Source organism: Cupressus sempervirens, chromosome 7, assembly GCF_028749045.1.
Source record: "Cupressus sempervirens isolate cs-2001-9-10 chromosome 7, ASM2874904v1, whole genome shotgun sequence".
Lineage (NCBI taxonomy): Eukaryota > Viridiplantae > Streptophyta > Pinopsida > Cupressales > Cupressaceae > Cupressus > Cupressus sempervirens.
The window spans coordinates 308752862-308773618 of NC_143124.1; the positions used below are offsets into that span (position 1 = coordinate 308752862).

At 38.5% G+C, this 20757-nt stretch overlaps 1 protein-coding gene across 1 annotated transcript in view; it reads right to left on the bottom strand.

Annotated features, from left to right (window-relative positions):
• Nucleotides 1–20430, bottom strand: part of PRMT10 (protein arginine methyltransferase 10) — a 103478-nt gene extending 83048 nt beyond the window's left edge. Inside the window, exon 1 of the mRNA XM_089791313.1 lies at nt 19865–20430. Within this exon, the coding sequence (XP_089647439.1) occupies nt 19865–20083 (219 nt within the window). The 5' untranslated portion in view covers nt 20084–20430. The remainder of the gene's footprint in view (nt 1–19864) is intronic.
• Nucleotides 20431–20757: the final 327 nt, after the last annotated feature.

Consider the following 20757-nt stretch of genomic DNA (forward strand, 5'->3'; position numbering starts at 1 on the left):
AACATGTTCCATCCCTCTGTCAGGAGGAACCCCATGAGGAATATCGCTAAATACTTTAGCGTGTCTATCAAGTATCTTCTGGATATCTGGTGGATGACTCTTTTCTTGTGGCTCTGGTGAAGTTGGCATAATGTAGCACTCTGCTGCCCACTCTATGTCATCATGACGAAAAAGTCTCTGCATTCTCCTCAAGGACACTGCTCTGCAACCTCCATCTGAAAGTCCTCTAAGTACCACAGTTCTACCCTCCCTCATGCTGGAATCTCATCTCCAATTTCGCTAGATTGAGTGTGAACTCAACTAGTGAAGCCATCCATGTCATCCCGAGGATGACATCATAATCTCCCATGTCCACAACATAGAACTCATCCTCCAACTCGTAGCCATCTCCAAACCTGATGCGAAGATTAGATATCTTCCGAGTGCATAATAACTTATCACCGTTAGCCACCATGACTCTAAACCCATCATGCTCCTCTGTCTGTAACCCTCTCCTGGCTACCAACTGTGCATCTATGAAGTTATGTGTAGCCCCAGTGTCAATAAGAGATATCACTTTCTGCCCCTGGATAGTACCCCTGACCTTAAATGTGATTGCCTTTTGGGCCCCTGTCAAGCGTGCCAACAATCTATCATCCTTAGGAATGTTGCTCTCCTCTATAGTGTTACCCTCATATGAATCGGAGTGCTGATCCTCCCCTTCTGACTCTGACTCTTTTGCTGAAAAATACTCCATTTGATTTGCCTTAGCCTTGAGAGAACATTTATGAGATAAGTCCCAAGGCTCTCTACAATGGAAGCACAGCTTCTTCTTTCGAAGTTCATTCAAGGTTTCATTGTCTAGTCCTTTTGATCCTTCTTTGGGTTTGCTATACTCTTTCTGAAACGGTTTTTTGTCTTTGTCCTTGCGGTAGGAAGAATCTATGGAATGGTTTTTTCCTTTGTATACCGGAGGGGCTAAATCTCGTGCCTTTTTAGTTGCTTCAGCTAAGGTGAGTGGATCATGTCCCTTCACCCAACCTCGTAATGGATCAGCAAGACCATCACAAAATAACACCACCAATCTCCTAGGAGAGATATCAGTAACAAGTACAGACAAGCGCTAAAACTCGGCAATGTAAGCATCCACAGAACCTGACTGTTTTAACTGTGCTAGCTCCTTGAAATGTAACTCGGATCCTTAGTGTCAAATCTCTCAATCAATGTTTCGGTGAATTCCTCATAGGATGTAATCTGATTATGCCCCAAAGTCACCATGCCATGATGCCACCATTCATGTGCAACGCCATCCAAGTGCATAGCCGCATACTTGATAGCCTCCTCCTCAGGCATAGGATTTAGCTGCAAGTATGTATCTACCTTCTGCACCCAAGCTCATGCAGTCATCTTCCCTGAAGCATCATAATAAGGTAAAGAAAGTTTTCCAACTTTCTTCCTCAGCTCAAAGTTTTGATTCCTCCCTCCTGCTTTAGGCATGTGTCTCATCCTCAAGTCCATATAATCTCTAAGGGAAATATCCGCCTAAAACTCCGGTCCACTAGCCTCCCAGTCCCTCCTGAACTGATCCTGTAACTCGGTAATCTGCAGTTCGTTTACTGGTTGAACCGGATCTCTAGGTGGGAAAGTGGGTAGAAGAGGTCTCAAGCTCGCAGTCCGTGCTGGGCGTGCAACGTGTCTAAAGTTATCAGCCTCATTCCCATTGTTGCCGTGTCCATTATTACCATTAATGTTATTCTCAGGACCATTGTTGTTGCCTTGGCCTCCATGGTTATTGTTTCCCCCGTTGTTATTGTTTCCCTCGTTGTTATTGTTTCTGTTGTTGGCATCACCTGGATTAATATTGACACCCATCTATCTAGCCATGAGCTGCAACATCATGTCCATTCGCCTATTCCGCTCCTGCTGAATACGTTGCCCCTGCTCTAATATATCCAGTAACTGTCTGAACAGTACCTCCCCCTGATCTGGACCAACATTTCCGCCTCCGCCTAATCCTGTATTCCTGTCATCTCGATCACCCATATTATTGTCCTGATCAAAGAATATCTCCTCTGTGTCTGTATGGTTGGATTCAATGTCCACCTACACGGATGTACAAGACTGTTTGCTTTGCAAGTCTGAAATCCTATTTTGTCTTGCTCTGGTATCGCAGAAATTATAAGACCCCTGTCGCATGCTCAAACATAAATGCTTAGCCTGTGTTTTTTACTTATTTCTGATTTTAGTGTTTTGACATTTCGTCAAACACTTTTTCCCTCTATCCGGCTGTTCCAAATTCCCTATAAGACCTCCACAGGATGGCAGGACTTATAGCTCTGATACCACTATAGTGGGCACCCCTGAATGTCCCAAAAACTAAACCAAATTGCTGAAAAGAATTATGTCAAACAGTTTGCATTCAACCTCTTATTTCTCCGTTTAATGTTTTAAACCCCTTATAACTCCAGAAATCAAACGTTTATTTGTTTGTTGTGTTTGTGCATAGAATTGGTATCATACAACATAAACAAGAAAGAAACTACAATAATATGCAAAGTGGAAATGAACTACAGCCAAATAAATGTTATTTTTAGAATTCATAAAACCAAATACATGGCAGATTTATCAACTCACTAATTACTTTAGCATTATTGACATAATACTCCAGCCCATGCTTTCGAACTTGCTGCTATAGTACTTTGTCCTTCAATCAGTCCACTACCTTCATAATATCATTCTCTCAAAGCGGCATAAGCATCGGACAAATAGTGAAGAAGATATGAGCAAAATACCAAATCCGCCTGTAGTCGGAAATGCAACTAAACTGCCTGATAAGGAAGCCGATAACAAAGAATTCCAAACGCCAAACCCCAAGGGAATGACGTCTAGAATGTTACAAGAGAGGATAAACGTCCTCAAATGCCAAGAACGGAGCTGCAACTCACACACCAATTTCTTCTCATATTCAACCTGCCTAATGAAGCCACAAATGCTTCCTTTTATTCTATTTCCAAGGGTCCGCTCAACTCATATGGGCAATGTGGGATAAAAGATGTGTAATATATAAAACATATATTAAAATACCCCTTATGTCTCCCTTGGGTACACATCACCATAAAATAAATATTAAAGTAACACTTTAATATTTTACAATTAAATTAGACGTTACTTTAATAAAACTTCAGGCATTAAAATGTATTAGCAATCGGACTCCGAATAATGCGAGTGATAGCTCATCGAAAAGCTCTCACCGAGGAGTATCGAATCCAATCACCAAAATTGACCTGCACTGTGTCCTGCCGACTTACTAAAAATAGTAAGTATGCCTGAAACTGAGTAAATCAACTTCGTTTTGGCCCAAACTGGAAATGACTAGGCCAAAACACTCCCGGGTCCCATTAAACCCTTTGTTAGCCCTCGGGACCATGTAGAACAAGGCTAACACACACACACTTGGTCAACTGCTAAAATGGGGACATTACAATGCTCTAATTTTCTAATATTTTCCGAGAATGAGCTTCAATTCAACCCTTCTCCTTGTTGAGTTCACCTTGCAAAAACAAAGGAGAAAAGCATTAATCTTGTGGAAAAAAATTGAAAATAAAATCACATGAATAATAAACAATATTCATCCCATTTCAGAGCCAACCATATTGCAAAGACGAGGCAAATTTTTATCTAACCTCAATCCAAAACCATTTTTTATTAATTTTTTTATTTTTTATTTTTTATTTTCGTCACTCTCTCTCAATTTATTTTTGTTTTGAGGAGAGGTACAGATAAAGGATGAGTTGGCTGGGGAAAATTCTAAGCATCATGAATTCCCAAAAGATATGAAATTTCCCCAAGAGGGAAATTAATGAGATGTGAAATTTCTCCAAGAAGGAAATTCTTGAGAGAAGTGAAATTTCCCTAGGAGAGAAATTCCTGAGAAATGTGAAATTTCCCCAAGAGGGAATTTCCTGAGAGAAGTGAAATTGCCCCAGGAGGGAAATTCTTGAGAGATGTGAAATTTCCCTAGGAGGGAAATACTTGAGAGATGTGAAATTCCCCCTGCACCTGGTTTGCTCACAAACGTCATCCCATTTCTCAAACATGCAAACCCTTCTCTCTTGAACTAAAATTCCACCGTCCACTTAGACTTGGGCCACAAAAATTCCTAAAAATAGCACCAAAATACTCGCACAAAACTAGGACAAAATAATTGCTTCCTAAACGGTCAAAATCACTCAAACTCATCCCGGACTTGGAGACTTGAAAATGTTGCCAGCTAAAATCACCTAAGACAAAGACTCCTACTTGCTAAAACAAAAGAGGGGGTTCCCATTTGCAAAGGGGCGATGGATTGAAAACCTCACAACAGGTTTCTTGGCAGGGCATTACATATCAAGAATGTTTAAATGCCCAGTACAAGGCTGTAGGAAGAAATCATGGCATTGGAGATATAGAGAGTAATTACACATTGAATGGTAAGTTTTGGATGTGTCATTAATCTGGAAGAGCATTTAAGTCTCAACAGTTTCTGTTTGGTTATTGCAGAAATGCTTGGTGTCAGAAATAGAGCTGTGTAAATGGTGTTGTGCTTCTTGTGTGGGCCACTACAGCTAGCTCCAACACGGTACATAAGAGTAAGGAGAAGATCAGGAGACAGGCTATGTCAAATCACTAAATTAGATAAATATTTTCTTGTGATACCAATGGCAGTGCTAGGGTTTGAGCATGGTGTGCTGGGGGGGATTGATTAAAATTAGCATAAAGCCGAAGTCAGTTATAAAGGGCGATTTATTGGCTAACCTGGGTTTTGCAGTTGTGGATGGCTACCTTTGCCTCCAATTACTCAAAATTTTCCTACCTGAAGATATAGGGAAGAGCAAAAGACATAAATGAGATGCTGGTCTCAAATCTTGCGGGTTATTGAAAATGGATGCAGCAGCCTCATTGTCTCTCGTGGGACAACACATATACAGAATGGAAAAGTATGAAGCAATAAATTGAGAATTGGTGCCTTCTGAGTGCATGATGTAGTGATATAGGTAACATATCAATAAGGCTCCATGTGTCCCAGAACATGAGCGGTTAAAGGTGGCAAGAGAATACACCATCCCAGTGTTGCACACAGGATATATCCATCACTTTTGGGAGGGGTGTCTGTTTTCGCTCTGTGGCAGGTTGTATTAGGTACAGGAATGAGCAGGGTGCATCAAGAGGAGCTGGGGGTGTAGCAGAAGCAATCATGGATGTGATTGCTGAGGAGATGAGTAGCAAAAGAATGATCTAGCATGTTGTTTAATCTCTGGGGCTGCTCGATTGTGGCTAGTTGTTCATTTTGATTTTTTTGCAATTTCAGTTCTTGCATGGATATCAATCTTGTGCCATTTATGATGGCATTCCTCTAGTCTGGTCTGCATATTAAATTGTCATTGTACCTTTTAATTGTATGTGTTTGTCTATCTGATGGCATTGCAATCCTGAATGTGATAAGAACATTCTGCATCTGCAGTGGGGCCAATAGAACTGCTGCTAACTTATCTAAAAGAAAGAATAGAGATGGAATTATGAATTGTAAGAATAAGTCCAAGGTAGTAGCTTTCACAGCTTAAGACAAAATAACTAGAAATAGCAGTCTGCTTTTCTGAAAACTGCTTCTGAATACAACCCAGTATTGGAATGTATTGTTTTAATGAAATATCAAGAAATATGAAAAGAAAGATGGATTTAAAACATATCACCAAAAAAAAACCAGTTCTCTAGGGATTAATTTTTTTTTTCTGATTTCATTTCAAACCTTTGTGCGATCCTGATGTAAAATAAGAACATCTTAAAAGCAAGCAAGATGAGACTAATAATAGAGATCTCATACCTGCCCAAACAATTGCATAGATTCTTAACACTTACATTTACACTGTGAAAAGTCTTCCAGGTAGCCATTTTCTGTAAATAACTGCTGATGAGAGCAGAGTTGCACACTGTATAATTGAGGAATATAGTCCAGGACATAAATTATTTATTATATAATTGTGAAGTTGAAAAAGCTGGAAAAGAGTATCTGCAATGCCGTGAGCACTGGTTTCAGAAAAATATGGTTCATCAATACTACTCTACCTATGGCAGCACTAGCCATAGATTAGTAATTAGTGTTATAGCAAATTATGAAGCAAAAGGATCAAGATGCTGTCAAGAAGTCAGAGAAAAATATCATAATGATAAAATTTGCTCCCTTCCCAAATCCTTAACTTTCTCCAAAGTCCAATATAATCAATTTTCAAACAGAGAAAATTAAAACTGTACAAGTCAGTCTTCCCCTAACTAAATTTACTAGAGCCAGAGCAGGTCTGTCCAATTCAACTGTTCCAAAAGACAGCATAACAAATGTTTAAGTAGATATATAAAGAAAGCAAACAGCTATACCCATTAAATATAAATGAAATTCATACTAGTACTGTTATAAAAGGACACGCACACACAACGAAAATACAACACCCACATGCACAAATATACTTTGCACCTGCTTAGTCTCTGACCCCGTAAAAGAGTTGGGATTAATTGAACTTTGTGAATCTGCTTAATTCCTTGAAGGCAAAACAAAGAAGCATTCTGCATCTTTTGTAACCAGCAAGCATATATATGATACCCTGTTGGCTATGTGTAACATTACAGTGTTTCAGCTGAGAGTCTAGAACCCAAGACCTCCAAGACCTCCCACTAACTAAGTGGCTGTTGTAAGCAGTTGAGCTGACTTTTGTAAACAAGGAATTTGTGTCTACCAAAATTATCCTTTGACACATGCATGAAGAAAATTTCAGCAACTGTAATTGCTATCATTAACCAGCCCCTTCGCCATGTTACCTGGATGTTGCATGTAGATGACCCTAAGCTTGTGTAGGCATTAGTAGCCATTTATGTGCCTTAAAGAACTAAGGGTTATCCAAATGCCAGTACAGATCTAAATGGTGAGAAGCCCCTGTTACATCCCAATTTTTGACCTAGCTTGGAATATAGACGTTGAGGTTCACATGAAGTCAGTTGGCAGTTTAATTTGATATAATCTCGCGAAATGGTAAGTTATTTGGTTGTTATGATTTCAAGTACAGATGACATGTTAGTTGATCGATAATCACGAATTCATGGAATTAGGATGAAAGGTTAACTATTATGATTATTTATGGTTATATAATTTATAATTTAATTACGGAGAAAATTCTTGCAGGGAGCATGCCGAAGAGGTGGAAGCATTGTCAGAAAAGAATTAGGCAAGGCATCACCATCACTAGGTAGACAAGTAGAGGACCTAGCAACTTGGAACAGAATACATCTGTGGAATCGCATGAGTTATTTTAATAAATAGTTTAATTAAAATAATTGAGTTATTAATAATTAATTAAATTATTTGTAAATTGTATCTTAAAGGATTTTAAATTATCTTTTGTTGTAGTATTTTTTATAATTGTTTATAAATGTTCATCTAAATATAACCTTGATTTGGCACCATTAATTTAATAGTTGTACTTAATAATAATGTGGATTATAATAATTGTATAATTATAATCTTCGAATTTTAATTTTTTCCAATTCTTTCCAACTTCTTATTCTTTTCTTTTAGTCAATTTAATATTTTGATTTCCGAATGGTCATCTTGATTTTCATTGGAATTTTCTTGTAACTAATGGAAGCCATAGAGTCGTGCTCTTATTATTTATTTAATAAGTGATGTTGCTTATTAGTTTTTAATAATTTTAAAAAATAACTTTTTAAAACCTTGTATCTTCTTTTCTTTCTTTCTTGCCTTAGCCGAATTGATTGAAAATTTGAGTGATCTTCGTAACTGCTGGGTAGCCATATGGTCGGCTCAACATTTTATATGCAAACCTTGTCATATCTCAGCGATTTTACCTTTTGTTTTACGGCTTTCTTTTTTACATTCTGGTCGAATTGATAATCCTCAAGTCCGAAATTCTTTTGAACTGTGTGTTGTATCAGCAGAACTCGGTTTTAAATCCTTCTTGTTGACAGTTCACACCCATACCATTTACCTAGGTTCTTAGACGTGGAAACCAGAGCAAGGAAGACGTTTTCACCCCAAGTATCCGCCCACTTGATATTGCATTAAGACACGTTTAAACCTATGCAGGTTTGGCATACGATTTGCATTGTTATTGAAGGTATGAAGCCATGCGTTTTTCTATTCAGCGTTTTAATTTATTTTGTAATGGATGTAATATATAAAGCTGACTGTAGTCATTCCAGAATTTCGAGTCACTTTATCACAGGGCTAGGTCAGATGAGATATCTTTTGTATTTTATGAAAAAACGCTTTCTCTTCCTTTTCTTAATGATAATAATATGCAATCATTCCTATAAGCCGACCATATAACCAATGTTTTTGTATCATCAAACTGTTCAAGAGCCAAATGTAAATCCTTTTTGTCTTTATTTCTTGTTATGATTTAAGTCCCAGATGAAGCCGTCCACAGTTATCCCTCTCAATTTATTATATATAAATCCTGTTGAAGATCAGTTGATTCATTGAGTCATATTTTCTATTCAAATCAATAACTACATGATACCCAAATAGACAATTTCTCTTAAATTTCTTTTATCTTAAAAGACCATCTTCTTGTATAGCATATATCATGCAATTTGAAATCATGTTTAAATCAGAGATAAGTTAATAAATCAGAGTTTTTCAACAAACATACAAAATGAATACCAATCAACCATGGTAAGAAAAATGAGGCAAGTCTTTATGAGACCACAGTAAATTAATATGTTAGCATCAGGGAGTCACCGGTTGTTGGCCTGGGAAAGGTGAGGAGGTGCAGAAATCAAAATTGTCATCAGCATAAGATAAAATATGATAAATAATAACATTAGCTCATGCATGTTTCACTCATGAAAAATGTTGTCAAATTGTTGAGATCTTTAAGTGGAATTCTGTAATAATCAAATCTGTATCAGAAAAGATACTCCAATATTTATCATTTAAAATGAAATAATAGTTCATGCACATTCCTGTTATTGTGATCTTCTGCTACCGAGTCATGTGGTGAGTCAGGAAGCCCAATGGATGGCAAGATGACCCCTGTCAATTCCGGGTAGGGAGGGCCTTTCTCGTCAGAGAGATCGTGTGGGGATAAGTTGTGGTTCGCAGTTGGGTGGTAAAGCCCCTAACAATGTTTCGCCTTAGGCGTCAGAAAGAGATAAGCTATGCATTCATTTGTTTATCGGAAATAGGTAATATCACATCTATTTATGAGGAGGTAAGATTAAATTGAGTTATTTCATTGTTATCGTTATAGATTCATAAATTATTTTTCATTTATATAAATATCGAATATAAATATATTTCTAGTCTTGAGTTACTATCACAAATAAGTAATTGGAAGGAAAAGAAATCCGAAGCCCTAATTGATTGTATGATAGCTCGAACCTTAAATGATACAGTGCTATTGGAAGCCCTAATTGGATCTATGGTATCAAAGCCCTAGTTGTATCCGTCGTTGCGGAAGCCCTAAAATGAATCTGTGGTCGTGGAAGACCTAAGTGGTAAAGCGGTATTAAGAGCCCTAAATGAACCCATGGTAATTGATGCCCTAATTGGTACAATGATTTGTGATGCCCTAATTTAAATTTATAGAGGTATTTAGTTGTAATCATCATATGATTTTTAAGATAGCGGTTTTTAGATGACAGTCGACTTGTGAAATTGTTGTAGTGTATTTGTAGACTAGCCCAGGTGATTGCAAAAGCATCCTTAGTTATGTTTTCAATCTCAGTTCCCGAGGTATGTGGACTTTAATCTCTCTAGTTATTTCATTTACTGGTAACCCAAGTTTTTAGTTAAGAAATTTTGTCTAACTGATTTTAACGATATCTTTCACATGAACATAAATGATGTAACTACCTTCCTATGAAATCTAGTATAACTGTATTCTTTAAGTATGTTGAATGGTAATTTAGACCCGGGAAAACCAGATGTTACAGCACCCAACTCTACATATTTCTTCACTAAGAATATAAGTCCTTGAAAGGACCAATTTAATTAAGGACAAGTGTTTAGGGGGGAAAGGAAGACACTTTAATAGGGTTGTAGATCTCCACTTTCCAGGCCACTAAGCCATTCATATATGTATGTGAGGGAAAGAGAGTGATTTCCAAATATGATTCCACTTGCAATCCAAATTAGTTTAGCTTTAACCCAAGGGGAGAAGGGTGCTAATACCAAATTTGAATTATAAAGATAATGCAATAGAAGGAAATGTACTCTTTGGCCCTTATAGGATAATGTGTATGTAAAATTGAACCAATCGCTTAAATAATGTAAATCTAGATGCTATGTGTATACAATTAACCCAATTAAGATATAGATCTAGGGTAAGGATATGAAAGGAAACGAAATATGAAAGACTCACCTTAAAATACATAGAGGAAGATGTATTTTAGCTCCGAGAGTCACAGATTTGAACCTTTTTCTGAATATCCAACCGCAACTCCCGAAATGAAATGACGAAAGGAATAAACCCAAAAATTGTTCAGCAAGAAGGCAAAAAGGACTAAGTTGACCTGTTGGAATGACGTCTTACAAAATGGTTAACATAGTCCAACGACACTGCAACAAACTTCTCCAGAAAGCTCCCACAAAGCAAGCAACTATATCATGTTTCTACACACAAAAAAGAAGGGTTTTTGTGGTTGGGTGTTTACTGTATAGGGTAAAAGAATACTTATCGCATGTAGTACAGTAAAATATAACACAGAACATATACTTTATTCATATACCCAATATGCACTCCAATGCTTACAATATGATTATGATGATCCCTCAATAGTCCCTTCCAGATAGTGTACATATACTTTCCCGAAGGGGTGACTCAATCGTCATGCGTCCTTTCAGATACACTTCTACCCATCGACTACAATATAGAATTTACCGACAACATCATCCCCCCAACAAGTAAAGTCGTCTCCAAACGACAAAATAGAGACAACATTACAACCAAAACAATTAATTACATCAATATTTAAACACTAATAAGAGGGATGCATCCCTGGTGTAGTAGTCGTTTGTGCCTCTCGTTCAACTCTACTCATAGCTTATACACTTGCTCCTTCTGTACTTTCAATTCTACTTTAGCCTCCATCTGAAGCTCCAAACCTGATTGCATATCCCAGTATCGAGCAGGCAAGGCTCATAGGATTCCAATTTGTGGTTTTGGGAACAAAAACGGCCCCCACCTCAATCTTCATGCACTTTGTATTACTTTGACCGTACGGCCATACAGTGTGCTTACGAGCCCTCCTACAACCTTCTCGGCCATACGGTGTTATTTTCTCTACCATATAGTGTATAGTGAACTTCTTGTGCTTCCTAAGTCCATACGTCTACTTTTGTTTTATGTTCTCCAGTAAATTGCTTGTCGTACGGTGTGTTTCTAATAGTATTCTCTTGTCCGTGTGGTCGTACAATGATTGCTTCTATGAATGGTATCGTTCCTGAGATTGCACGAGCTATACGGTGATCTCTTCCTCCAACTACTAGCCATGCAATGTCATTTAAAAGCAATTCAAAACACTCCTAGGACTGTACGGTATTATATATCTTCCATTGGTCATGCTTCCATCATATCATACAGTACAATATGCTATATCTCCTTGTTGTCATTTTTCTCCTTGGTGTCTATACGGTGGCGCTCAATCTCCTCCTACATTCATGCATATGATTTATTGCAATCGTACAGTATGGTTATCTCCAGTCTTCCATGGTCATACAGTACCTTATATAGCCTTCAGTTTGCTTTATATAAAATTTTCTTTTATATTTGCTAATGTTTAACTTTATATGTTATTTACATCTACTTATCTTACAGCTTTATATTATAATTTTCTTTTATATTTACTAATGTTTATACATTATTTACATCTACTTATCTTACATATATACATTATTGCTTTTTATTCCCTTTTATACTGTTTTTGAAGTGTTCGTCTACCAAGACACGTTATTTTTCTCATGATAGACTTTTAGCTTCGAACCATTCATTGCATCGGCTACTTCCTTCCTGTTGAGCGTCCATAATTTGATTGCTCCATTATCGCCAACTTCGCGTCTCTTGTATGGTCCTACCCACTTCGCTTTGAACTTTCCTGGTCTGATCTCGTTCCACCCACTATACTTCAAAACTAATTGGCTTGGTTGAAATTTATTCAATTTTAAATACTTGTCATGCCATACCTTATGCCTATTTTGTGAAACTTCAGTGGCCCATTGCGTTTGTAGTCATTGCTCATCAAGTTCATTTAAATTGTACAACCTCTCTCTCAAACTTTCCATATCTCCCAATTTGTTTTCGACCGCGATCCTTAGACTCGATACCATAAGTTCGATCGGTACCACAGCCTCCTGCCCATACATCAACTTAAATGGAGTGTGTCCCATAGTTACTTTATATGAAGTGTGGTACGCCTATAATGCTGGTGGTAGTTTTCCTTCCCAACCTTCTCCCTCGACTGCACAAGATTTGTAAATCACCCCGACCAAGATCTTGTTCATAGTTTCTACTTGTTCGTTGGCTCTTGAGTAGTACAGGCTCGACAGTGAATGATAAATTTTGAACTACATAGTGAGTAGTCGGATGACATGATTGACAAATTGTCACCCACGATCACTTGTCAATTTTAGCAGAATCCCGTACCTAAGATTATTTGCTCATAAATAAATTTAGTTGTGCTTACCATAAAGTTGTTTGGTAGTGCCCGTGCCTCCACCCACTTGGTTAGACATTCTATCGCCACCACAATGTACCTGCATCTTCTAGTTTTACTTACCTTGAGAGGTCCAACAAAGTCCAACCCCCATCTTCCAAATAACTCTTGTGCGTGTGAAGGATTCAAAGGCATGAAGTCTCTTTTCAATGGTTTTCCAGCTCTCTGAAATGTATCGCAGGCAACGACCCACTCCCTGGCGTTGTTGTGCATAGTTGGCCACCATAACCCTGCTAGTAGTATCTTCCAAATAGTTGTATCCGATCCCATGTGTCCTCCTACTAGTCCTTCATGCGCTTCCTTCAACACCTTCGGTATTTCTTCTTGCATCGCCTTAAAATCTAGTCAGGTCCCATTTTGTACAGTAACCCGTTGATCAATTGAAATGTTCGGCTCCTTAGCACCAGTTTCCTCCTCTCGTTCGGCAACATTTCGCTAGGAAACTATCCCGTCGAGAGATACTCTCCGATACGTGTGTACCAGAATGGCAATATGACAATCTGAAATAGTTGCGCGTCAGGAAAATCATCGTTGACTTCCTGCGATGGCTCTCCTAATTTTATCCTCAACAAATGATCCACACATGACTCTTTCTTGGCCATACCACAATTTTGAATGTGAATTCTTGCAATAGTAACAACCACCTGCTTATCTTTCCATGGACTATCAGCTTATTCACAAGGTATAACAATGCTTGATGATCCACATAAAACACGAACGGTGTCGCCAGTAGATAATGCCTAAATTTTTGTACTACGTACACCATTTCGAGTGCTCCTCATTCTATCGTACTGTAATTTTTCTCTGCTTTAGATAACAATCTACTCACAAAGTATACGAGATGATCCAATCCATGATCACTTGTCTATGCCAGTGTTGCTCCAATCACATAGTTCGATGCATCAACATGAACATGAAACTCCTTATCCCAGTTCGGATAAGCTAGAATCGGTGTTGTGGCCAACCTCGTTTTCAGTCCATCGAAAGCTTCATTCTACTCCACTTCCCATTTATAAGGTTCACCCTTGCAGGTAAGTTTGTCCAGCGGGTAGGATATTTTCACAAAGTTCTTGATGAACCTCCGGTAGTATCCAATATGTCCGAGGAATGATTTTACTTCTAATACATCTATCGATGGTGGCATATCCAAAATTACACAAATTTTGTTAGGATCCATCTTCAATCCTACTTTGCAAACTATGTGTCCTAATAGCTTTCCCTGTGGTACCATGAACATGCACTTCTTCAGATTCAGTGCCAGTCTCGCCCGTCCGCATCTCTCCATACATTCTCCGAGCGTTGTTATATGTTTATCCTCTGCGCTAAAAATTGAACAATCATCTAGGAATGCTTTAAAGTTTCCGATAGACATTTTATCAAATATGTGTAAGATAATTCTCTGGAACTTTGCCAAAGCATTACACAATCCGAACGGCATCATATTATAGGCATATGCTCCATCTTCCACCATGAATTTTTTTTCAGCCTATCTTCTTCCGCGATGGATATCTGGTTGTATCCAAAGAACCCATCCATGAATGAATAAATTTCATGCCTCGCAACTTCTTCCAGAATTCTATCGGTGAATGGTATCGGAAATGGATCTTTGATTGTTATTGCATTTCGGCATCGAAAGTCTACGCATATTCTTATCTGTGTGGTGTCTTTTTTCAGAGATATCACAATTGGTGATACCCACCCACTTGTCTGCACCCTAAAAATAATTCCTACTTCCAAAATCTGGTCAATCTCATCAGTGACTCGTGTGGCATAATTTTTGTTCATCCTATACAATCACTTCCATACAAGTACTGCACCTTACAATATCCAGTGGACACATAACTCCGGTGGTACTTCTCTCAAATCCTTATACGCCCATACAAAGATGTCCTTGTACTCCATAAATTTTTTGAATGTTGCTGCTTTCAGGACTAGATTCCAGTCATCTCCCACAAAGATATTTTTCAGATTGGCTTCATCTCCTAAGTTCATTGTTTTTACAGTAGGCTCTTCATACTTTATAGGTTTGTCATCACTAAACATATGCGTTGGTGTTTCATCTACATGTGCTTCTCCCTCCTTCACTTTGCTATACTCTGTTGGAAACTTGTTCCCTTCTTTTCCCTCTTTGACTCCCAACATGTTACAGCTCGAAAAGAGCTCGTAATCCCCCATCTGCCAATAGAGTAAGTGATTCATCGAGTCCAAGTCGTCATCATTCGACCCTCCTTCTAATCTCAATACTCCTTTCTCGTCAAGTTCCATTCTCTTCTTTCCCTTGTCGTCGCCTTTGCCTTCAAAATCCAACGACGCTACTTCCTCACCTACCATCTGTGTGTGCAGGTCAATTATAAATCTCCAGCCTTTGCCTTCCATGGACAGGGTATTACACTTCCAATCATGTTTCGCTTTTGCCTGCACCAGCCAGTCCCGTCCGAGGATGGTGTCATACCTTTTTCTAATTAACGAAATAACCATGAAATCTAATAAGAATGGTAGTGTGTCGATAGTTACAGGTTGTGCCATCAGGGTCCCTAAGGGCTTGATCCCGTGCTGATTTGCAGTGACTAATTGAAATATAGGTGGCCATAACATAGGTTGTCCCAACTTTTTCCATATATCCTCCGATAGTACATTTATTCCTAACCCTCTGTCGACGATTGTGTCCGTAAGTATAGTTTCCAAGATACCCATCTCTACTATTGTCAAATGTCTTCCTGTAGTGAGTGCCAGTAGCATTGGGTTTGTTGCAATTGCTCTGTTGCCATCCTTTCCTGACTCTTCCGTTGCTTTCGGGAGTGGTGTCATGTTCAATATCACTGTCCGCAATTGAGGCATTGTAAGAAGGATAGGTACTTATATTTGCATTACCTGCCTTATCATGTTTTGTTCTACTAGGTTTCTCTTCGAAATGTCAACAGTGTCTTTTGCTTGTAATTTTTCCATTTCCATTTATTTTTCCAACTCCGTGCGTGCTTGCTACAACCTCTTCTTTTCTTCCTCTGCATCTGGGTATATTATCTTCTTTGCTTCTTTGCGAGTGATGGCTAGTATCTCCTTGTCACATGTTTCGATGCTTGACAAGTTCACCCCTTGCTTCGAGCATTTCGAATCCTTATGGTCTCCTAAACCACACCATCTACATAACAGTTGTGGCATTTCCTTCGTGGTACAATCTCTAGCGAAGTGCCCCTAGAGGTTGCACACACGACATTGTATCATCGGTCGTCCACTCAAGTCGTACTGTATTCGACTTCGGCCTCCATTGTTATTGTTATTATCATTATCACCTCGTCCACGCTAGTTATTGTTACAATATCCTCCTAAGGTTGCATCATTGTTCGTGTTCGTTCCAGTGGACACTTCCTACGTCAATAACACTTGTTGGTGTCCCTTTGACTTCATATTGAATGGGCATTCCTTTGTGGAATGTCCTACAATCTGGCAAATATCGCAAAATTGTTTTTTCAGGCAGGAGCCCTTTGTGCAGCCCTCCTCCTTACAGTCCATACACCGCAATTCCCCTTTCACCAAGTCAGGATTTTTTTTCAGATTTTTAAATTCCTTCATCATCCGTAACATATCTTTCTACAACGCTCGAACTTTCTTACTTGATTCTTCGTCACTATTGCTACTTTCAGAAGATGAATTGTTTGAGTCTGACGATTTGTGATTTTTCTTCTTGCTTGTTTTTTGCTCACTCTCCACATCCATCGCCCGATTATATGCATCTATGTACAATGTTGGAGGTACAATCTTAATTTTCTCTTTAGTGTTGGTCGTAGCCCTTTAACAAACCATCGTTTCTTTAATTCGTCCACTAGTGGGCTCTCCATCTTTCCCACCAACTCTTTCAACCTTCTTGCAGACCCACAGATCGTTTCATTTTTTCCTGCTTCGTACTATATATTCCTGCCACAATTTCATTATCGTCCCTTAATAGTCGGAACTCTGATATGAATTCCTTCCTGACTTCTATCCATGTAGTTAATTTTTGTAGATCGACATCTAAAAACCAATCAATCACAATAGTTGGGAACTGTCAAACCTAGTCATCCTGGTCCTTTACACTATTTGTCATCCATATTGTTTCGCATGTTTTGCAGTGTCTGATTAGATCTACCATCCCATCACCGTTGAACTTCGGCAATTTTTCCTGTGGTCCTGCCATTGTTACTTTCTTATGATTCTATGGTACTTGTTGTGTACCCGCGTTGTTCTGAGTACCCGTGTTGTTCTGAGTACCCGCGTTGTTTTGCACAACCACGCTGCTTTGAACAACCACCCTACTTTGGACAACCGCATTACCCAGTGAGAAAAGATCTTCCCCAAACAAAGTTGTTCGTTTCTCTGCCTGTATTTGTTCATCGAGTGTATCGAGAATGAAGAGTTCACTCTATGCTTGTGCTCCTTCGGCACTTCGAGCCATGCGAGTTACTTCCCTTCCATTCGAATTCTTTACCCTTGGCGTATACAAGTTAAGGAACTCCTCCCTTGTCTCTTTCACCAAATTCAATCGTTGTCGAGTCTCTTCTAGCAATTCCTCAGCACTCCTCAATCTGCTAGGTGAATACACTCCCTTCGCTTGTACTCCTTCACCCCCTGAGTGTCCATCGATAAGCTGCTGAAGCTTCTATCTGCACTCCACCTGTTGTGCTAAAATTAAAACTTCTTGTGTTGTGCGTATTTCATCCTTATCTTTATCTTATTCCTATCTTTATTAAGCAAATTCAGCATTAATCTTCATAACACTTCTCTTGTTCCAGATTTGAGTGGCAACAATGCCAAATGTTTACCGTACAGGGTAAAAGGATAGTTATCTCATGTAGTATGATAGGATATAACACATAGCAGATACTTTATTCATATACGAAAAATGCACTCCAATGATTAAAATATGGTTATGATGATCCCTCAATAGTCCCTTTCAAATGGTGTACATATACTTGTCTGAATAGGTGACTCAACCGTCACGCACCCTTTCAGATACACTTCTACCCGTCGACTACAATATAGAATTTACTGACAACATTGGCTTGGACAAGGGTTTGCCTTGGTCAAGCCCTACGTTAAGGAATTAACCGCTAATTGAAATATAATTGATAAAGGAAATGCTTGCATGTAGTAGATCTGAATAATATCAAATAAAAGATACAATTACCTTTGAAGATGCAAATTGACTTTGATATGTGATCAAGTATGTAATTGTAATAACCTTGACTCAAAGAAACCATAAAAGAATCAAAGAAGCCAAAACCTCGTGTATGGAAATGTATGTGACATGCTATGGATGAATAATAGAAGAGCTTGAATGGATTGGAATGATGAATCTTTTCCTCAGAGCCAAACTCCACTACCATCTTGAACAAAGAAGCTTGATGCAAGAAGGAGATGCTTGGACTTGAATGCTTGAAGATGCTTGCTTGAAGAATGTCTTGATTACTTGCTTGCTTGTGGATGTCTTGAGAATGCATGATATTGAGAACATGAGATATGAAAATGAAGCCCCCAAGCCTCTTTTTATAGTAGTTTTCGGGCAGGAAAATAACCCAGGCTGACTGGGGAGTTAAATAAACTAATTGGTAAACTGGAGGACTTTCGGGTCCCAAACCCCACAACCACCAAGGAATACATCAACTTAGGTCGACACTAGGTCAACTTAGATCAACCTAGCCTAGACCAGGTTGACCTGGTCCCAATGGACAAGCCAGGGAGGCCACAGAAAGGTCCAGAAGGAGGTGCAAGTAAAACTGAAAGATAACAGGCCTGCCAGGAAATATGGTCAAGAGGGTAGCAGAGCGACACCTAGAATACCATGTCGGAAAGTTAGAGATGATGAAGAAGTATGGAATAAAAGGGGAGAGCAGAAAAAGAGACCAAAACCACACTAAGGAGGGATAAAAGGTCTCAAAATGAAGAGCGTCCATTTTAAGACGGTACACAAAGAACATAAGAAAAATATCAAATATATGAAAACCAAATATTCATATGTAAGGAGAAAGGTAGTTATTTAATTATTTTATCTACTTACAGTACATTGTCATTTTTCAGAACTAAACAGAATCCAACGATTCCTTATTCTGAACCAGTCTATCAGACAGAGAAAAAACAAAGTTATGCTATTCAAAGGTGATTATTATGTCCCAAGGAAATGTCATTATTGGTACTGGGAGTATCTGTAAGAGCATGGCCTAGATTCCCCTGACTCAATAAGGCCATCTGTCCCTCCAATGGGCACATGGTGAGGCCTCGTTATAAAAACTATATACAATCAGGTGTAACCTAAACTCAAAGTCTGCAGAAAGGATTCCTCACAAATCCAGCTCAATAGAGCAATGCAATCCATCACTTCACCAGATAGACCGTCAAGTTGCTGTGTGAATATCATGGATTACATTCAAGCTTGGCCAAAATATACAGATTTCTATATTATACAAAAGTCGTTCATTACTGCTGTGGATTGTGACATTACAGTGCAATGATTAGAGGCAGACTCGAGTATGACCTAAATTTAATAATCTTAAAAATTGAGTTCAAGGTTACTTCACTCCGTGTCAAAGCTGCCCCTCAATAGCCCCACCAAACATTTACCATGCCAAATGAAAAAAATTTAGTATGTTAGAGGCATTAGACTTTTATATTTTCGTACTAATGTCGTCCGTCGCTGCAGTGGATATGCTGTAGCATTGCAGTTAGGTCGCACATTCAGGTGCAACCTAAATTTATAAATCTTAACAAAGAAGTTCACCCACCATGTAACAGCTGCCATCAATAAGTTTACCCGCCATTTAGCACGCCAGATAAAACATACTATTCTATCAAAGCCATAAGGCTTTCCTCGTCGTTACGATTATAAAGCGTGCTTCTGGAAATTTAAGAAAATCTACATGGTCGTTTCCAGAAGTATGTCTCATAATGTTATAAACGCGGGGAAATGAAAGTACTTACCCTGACCATTTTATCTGCGAGCTTTAAACCTTTATAGGTGTACCAAGCTTAGGTTAAATAATTCGTGACATTGAACAAAAAGACCCGCACCAATCATAAACGTAGAACAACATGTGAACATTCATCTTCTCAACACTAACTCATTGTGAAGAAAATGGTATTAGTTTCTGAAGTCTACCTTGCCTTCGAAGTGATGCTTGTTCTCGAAAATAGCGGTGTAGTATGCATCCATCCTCACTCTATCAGAAAGCATTTCTTTCTGGTGATATAGAAATGCATAAGTGCAAAAATAATTGGCAAAGTCTGCACCTTTGTCCACAACACCTCCTCCTCCTCCTCCTGCCCGGCCTGATGATAAAGCTTGTTGCTGGTCGGCCATATTGAAAGTCCCACTCATCTCTTCAAATAAAACAGAGCTTCCTTGCAGTATTAATGTCTATGGAGTAGAATGAGATGATAAGAAATTAAGATACTTGGAGGGCAATGTCTCTACAGCAAAGGAGAACTGAAATGGATTCTAGGAATTGTTGAATGAGGAGTTAAGAGTACACTTCTTCCAAGCAAAATATAGTGTGCAAGCTGATTGTAATCATAAATGGGTCGAGTTGACTGTAATGAAGAAACAGGGTTTTCTTGAGGAAAGACCGAACCAGTAAGATAGGAAAGAAAATCAGCGAGAAAATTTGCGAGCGTTGAAGTTTGCAACATTAGGAATCAAGCGTCAATGAAGGGCATTGCATTACTGACCTAAATTTTTGGATTTATAAATATATAATGAGGGTGTTCTCCATCAGTGGGAATGTTCGCGTGCCTTTTGCAGTGGGAGGAAACGTCACCTATTTTTATGAGTGTATCAATTATGTGCTTTTTTCTATGTAGACGACTAAGGAGATTTTTTTGTTTTTTCCTTTCGTGTTTGCCTAAATTGTTTTATTCAAATTCAATTTTTATATAAATAATTTAAAAGATATTTGTTTTGTAATTGAATATGCATTAGTGACTTAAATTTTTGAATTTTTAAATATAGAATGTTTTCCATTAGTAGGAATGTTGGAATGCCTTTTTTCATGT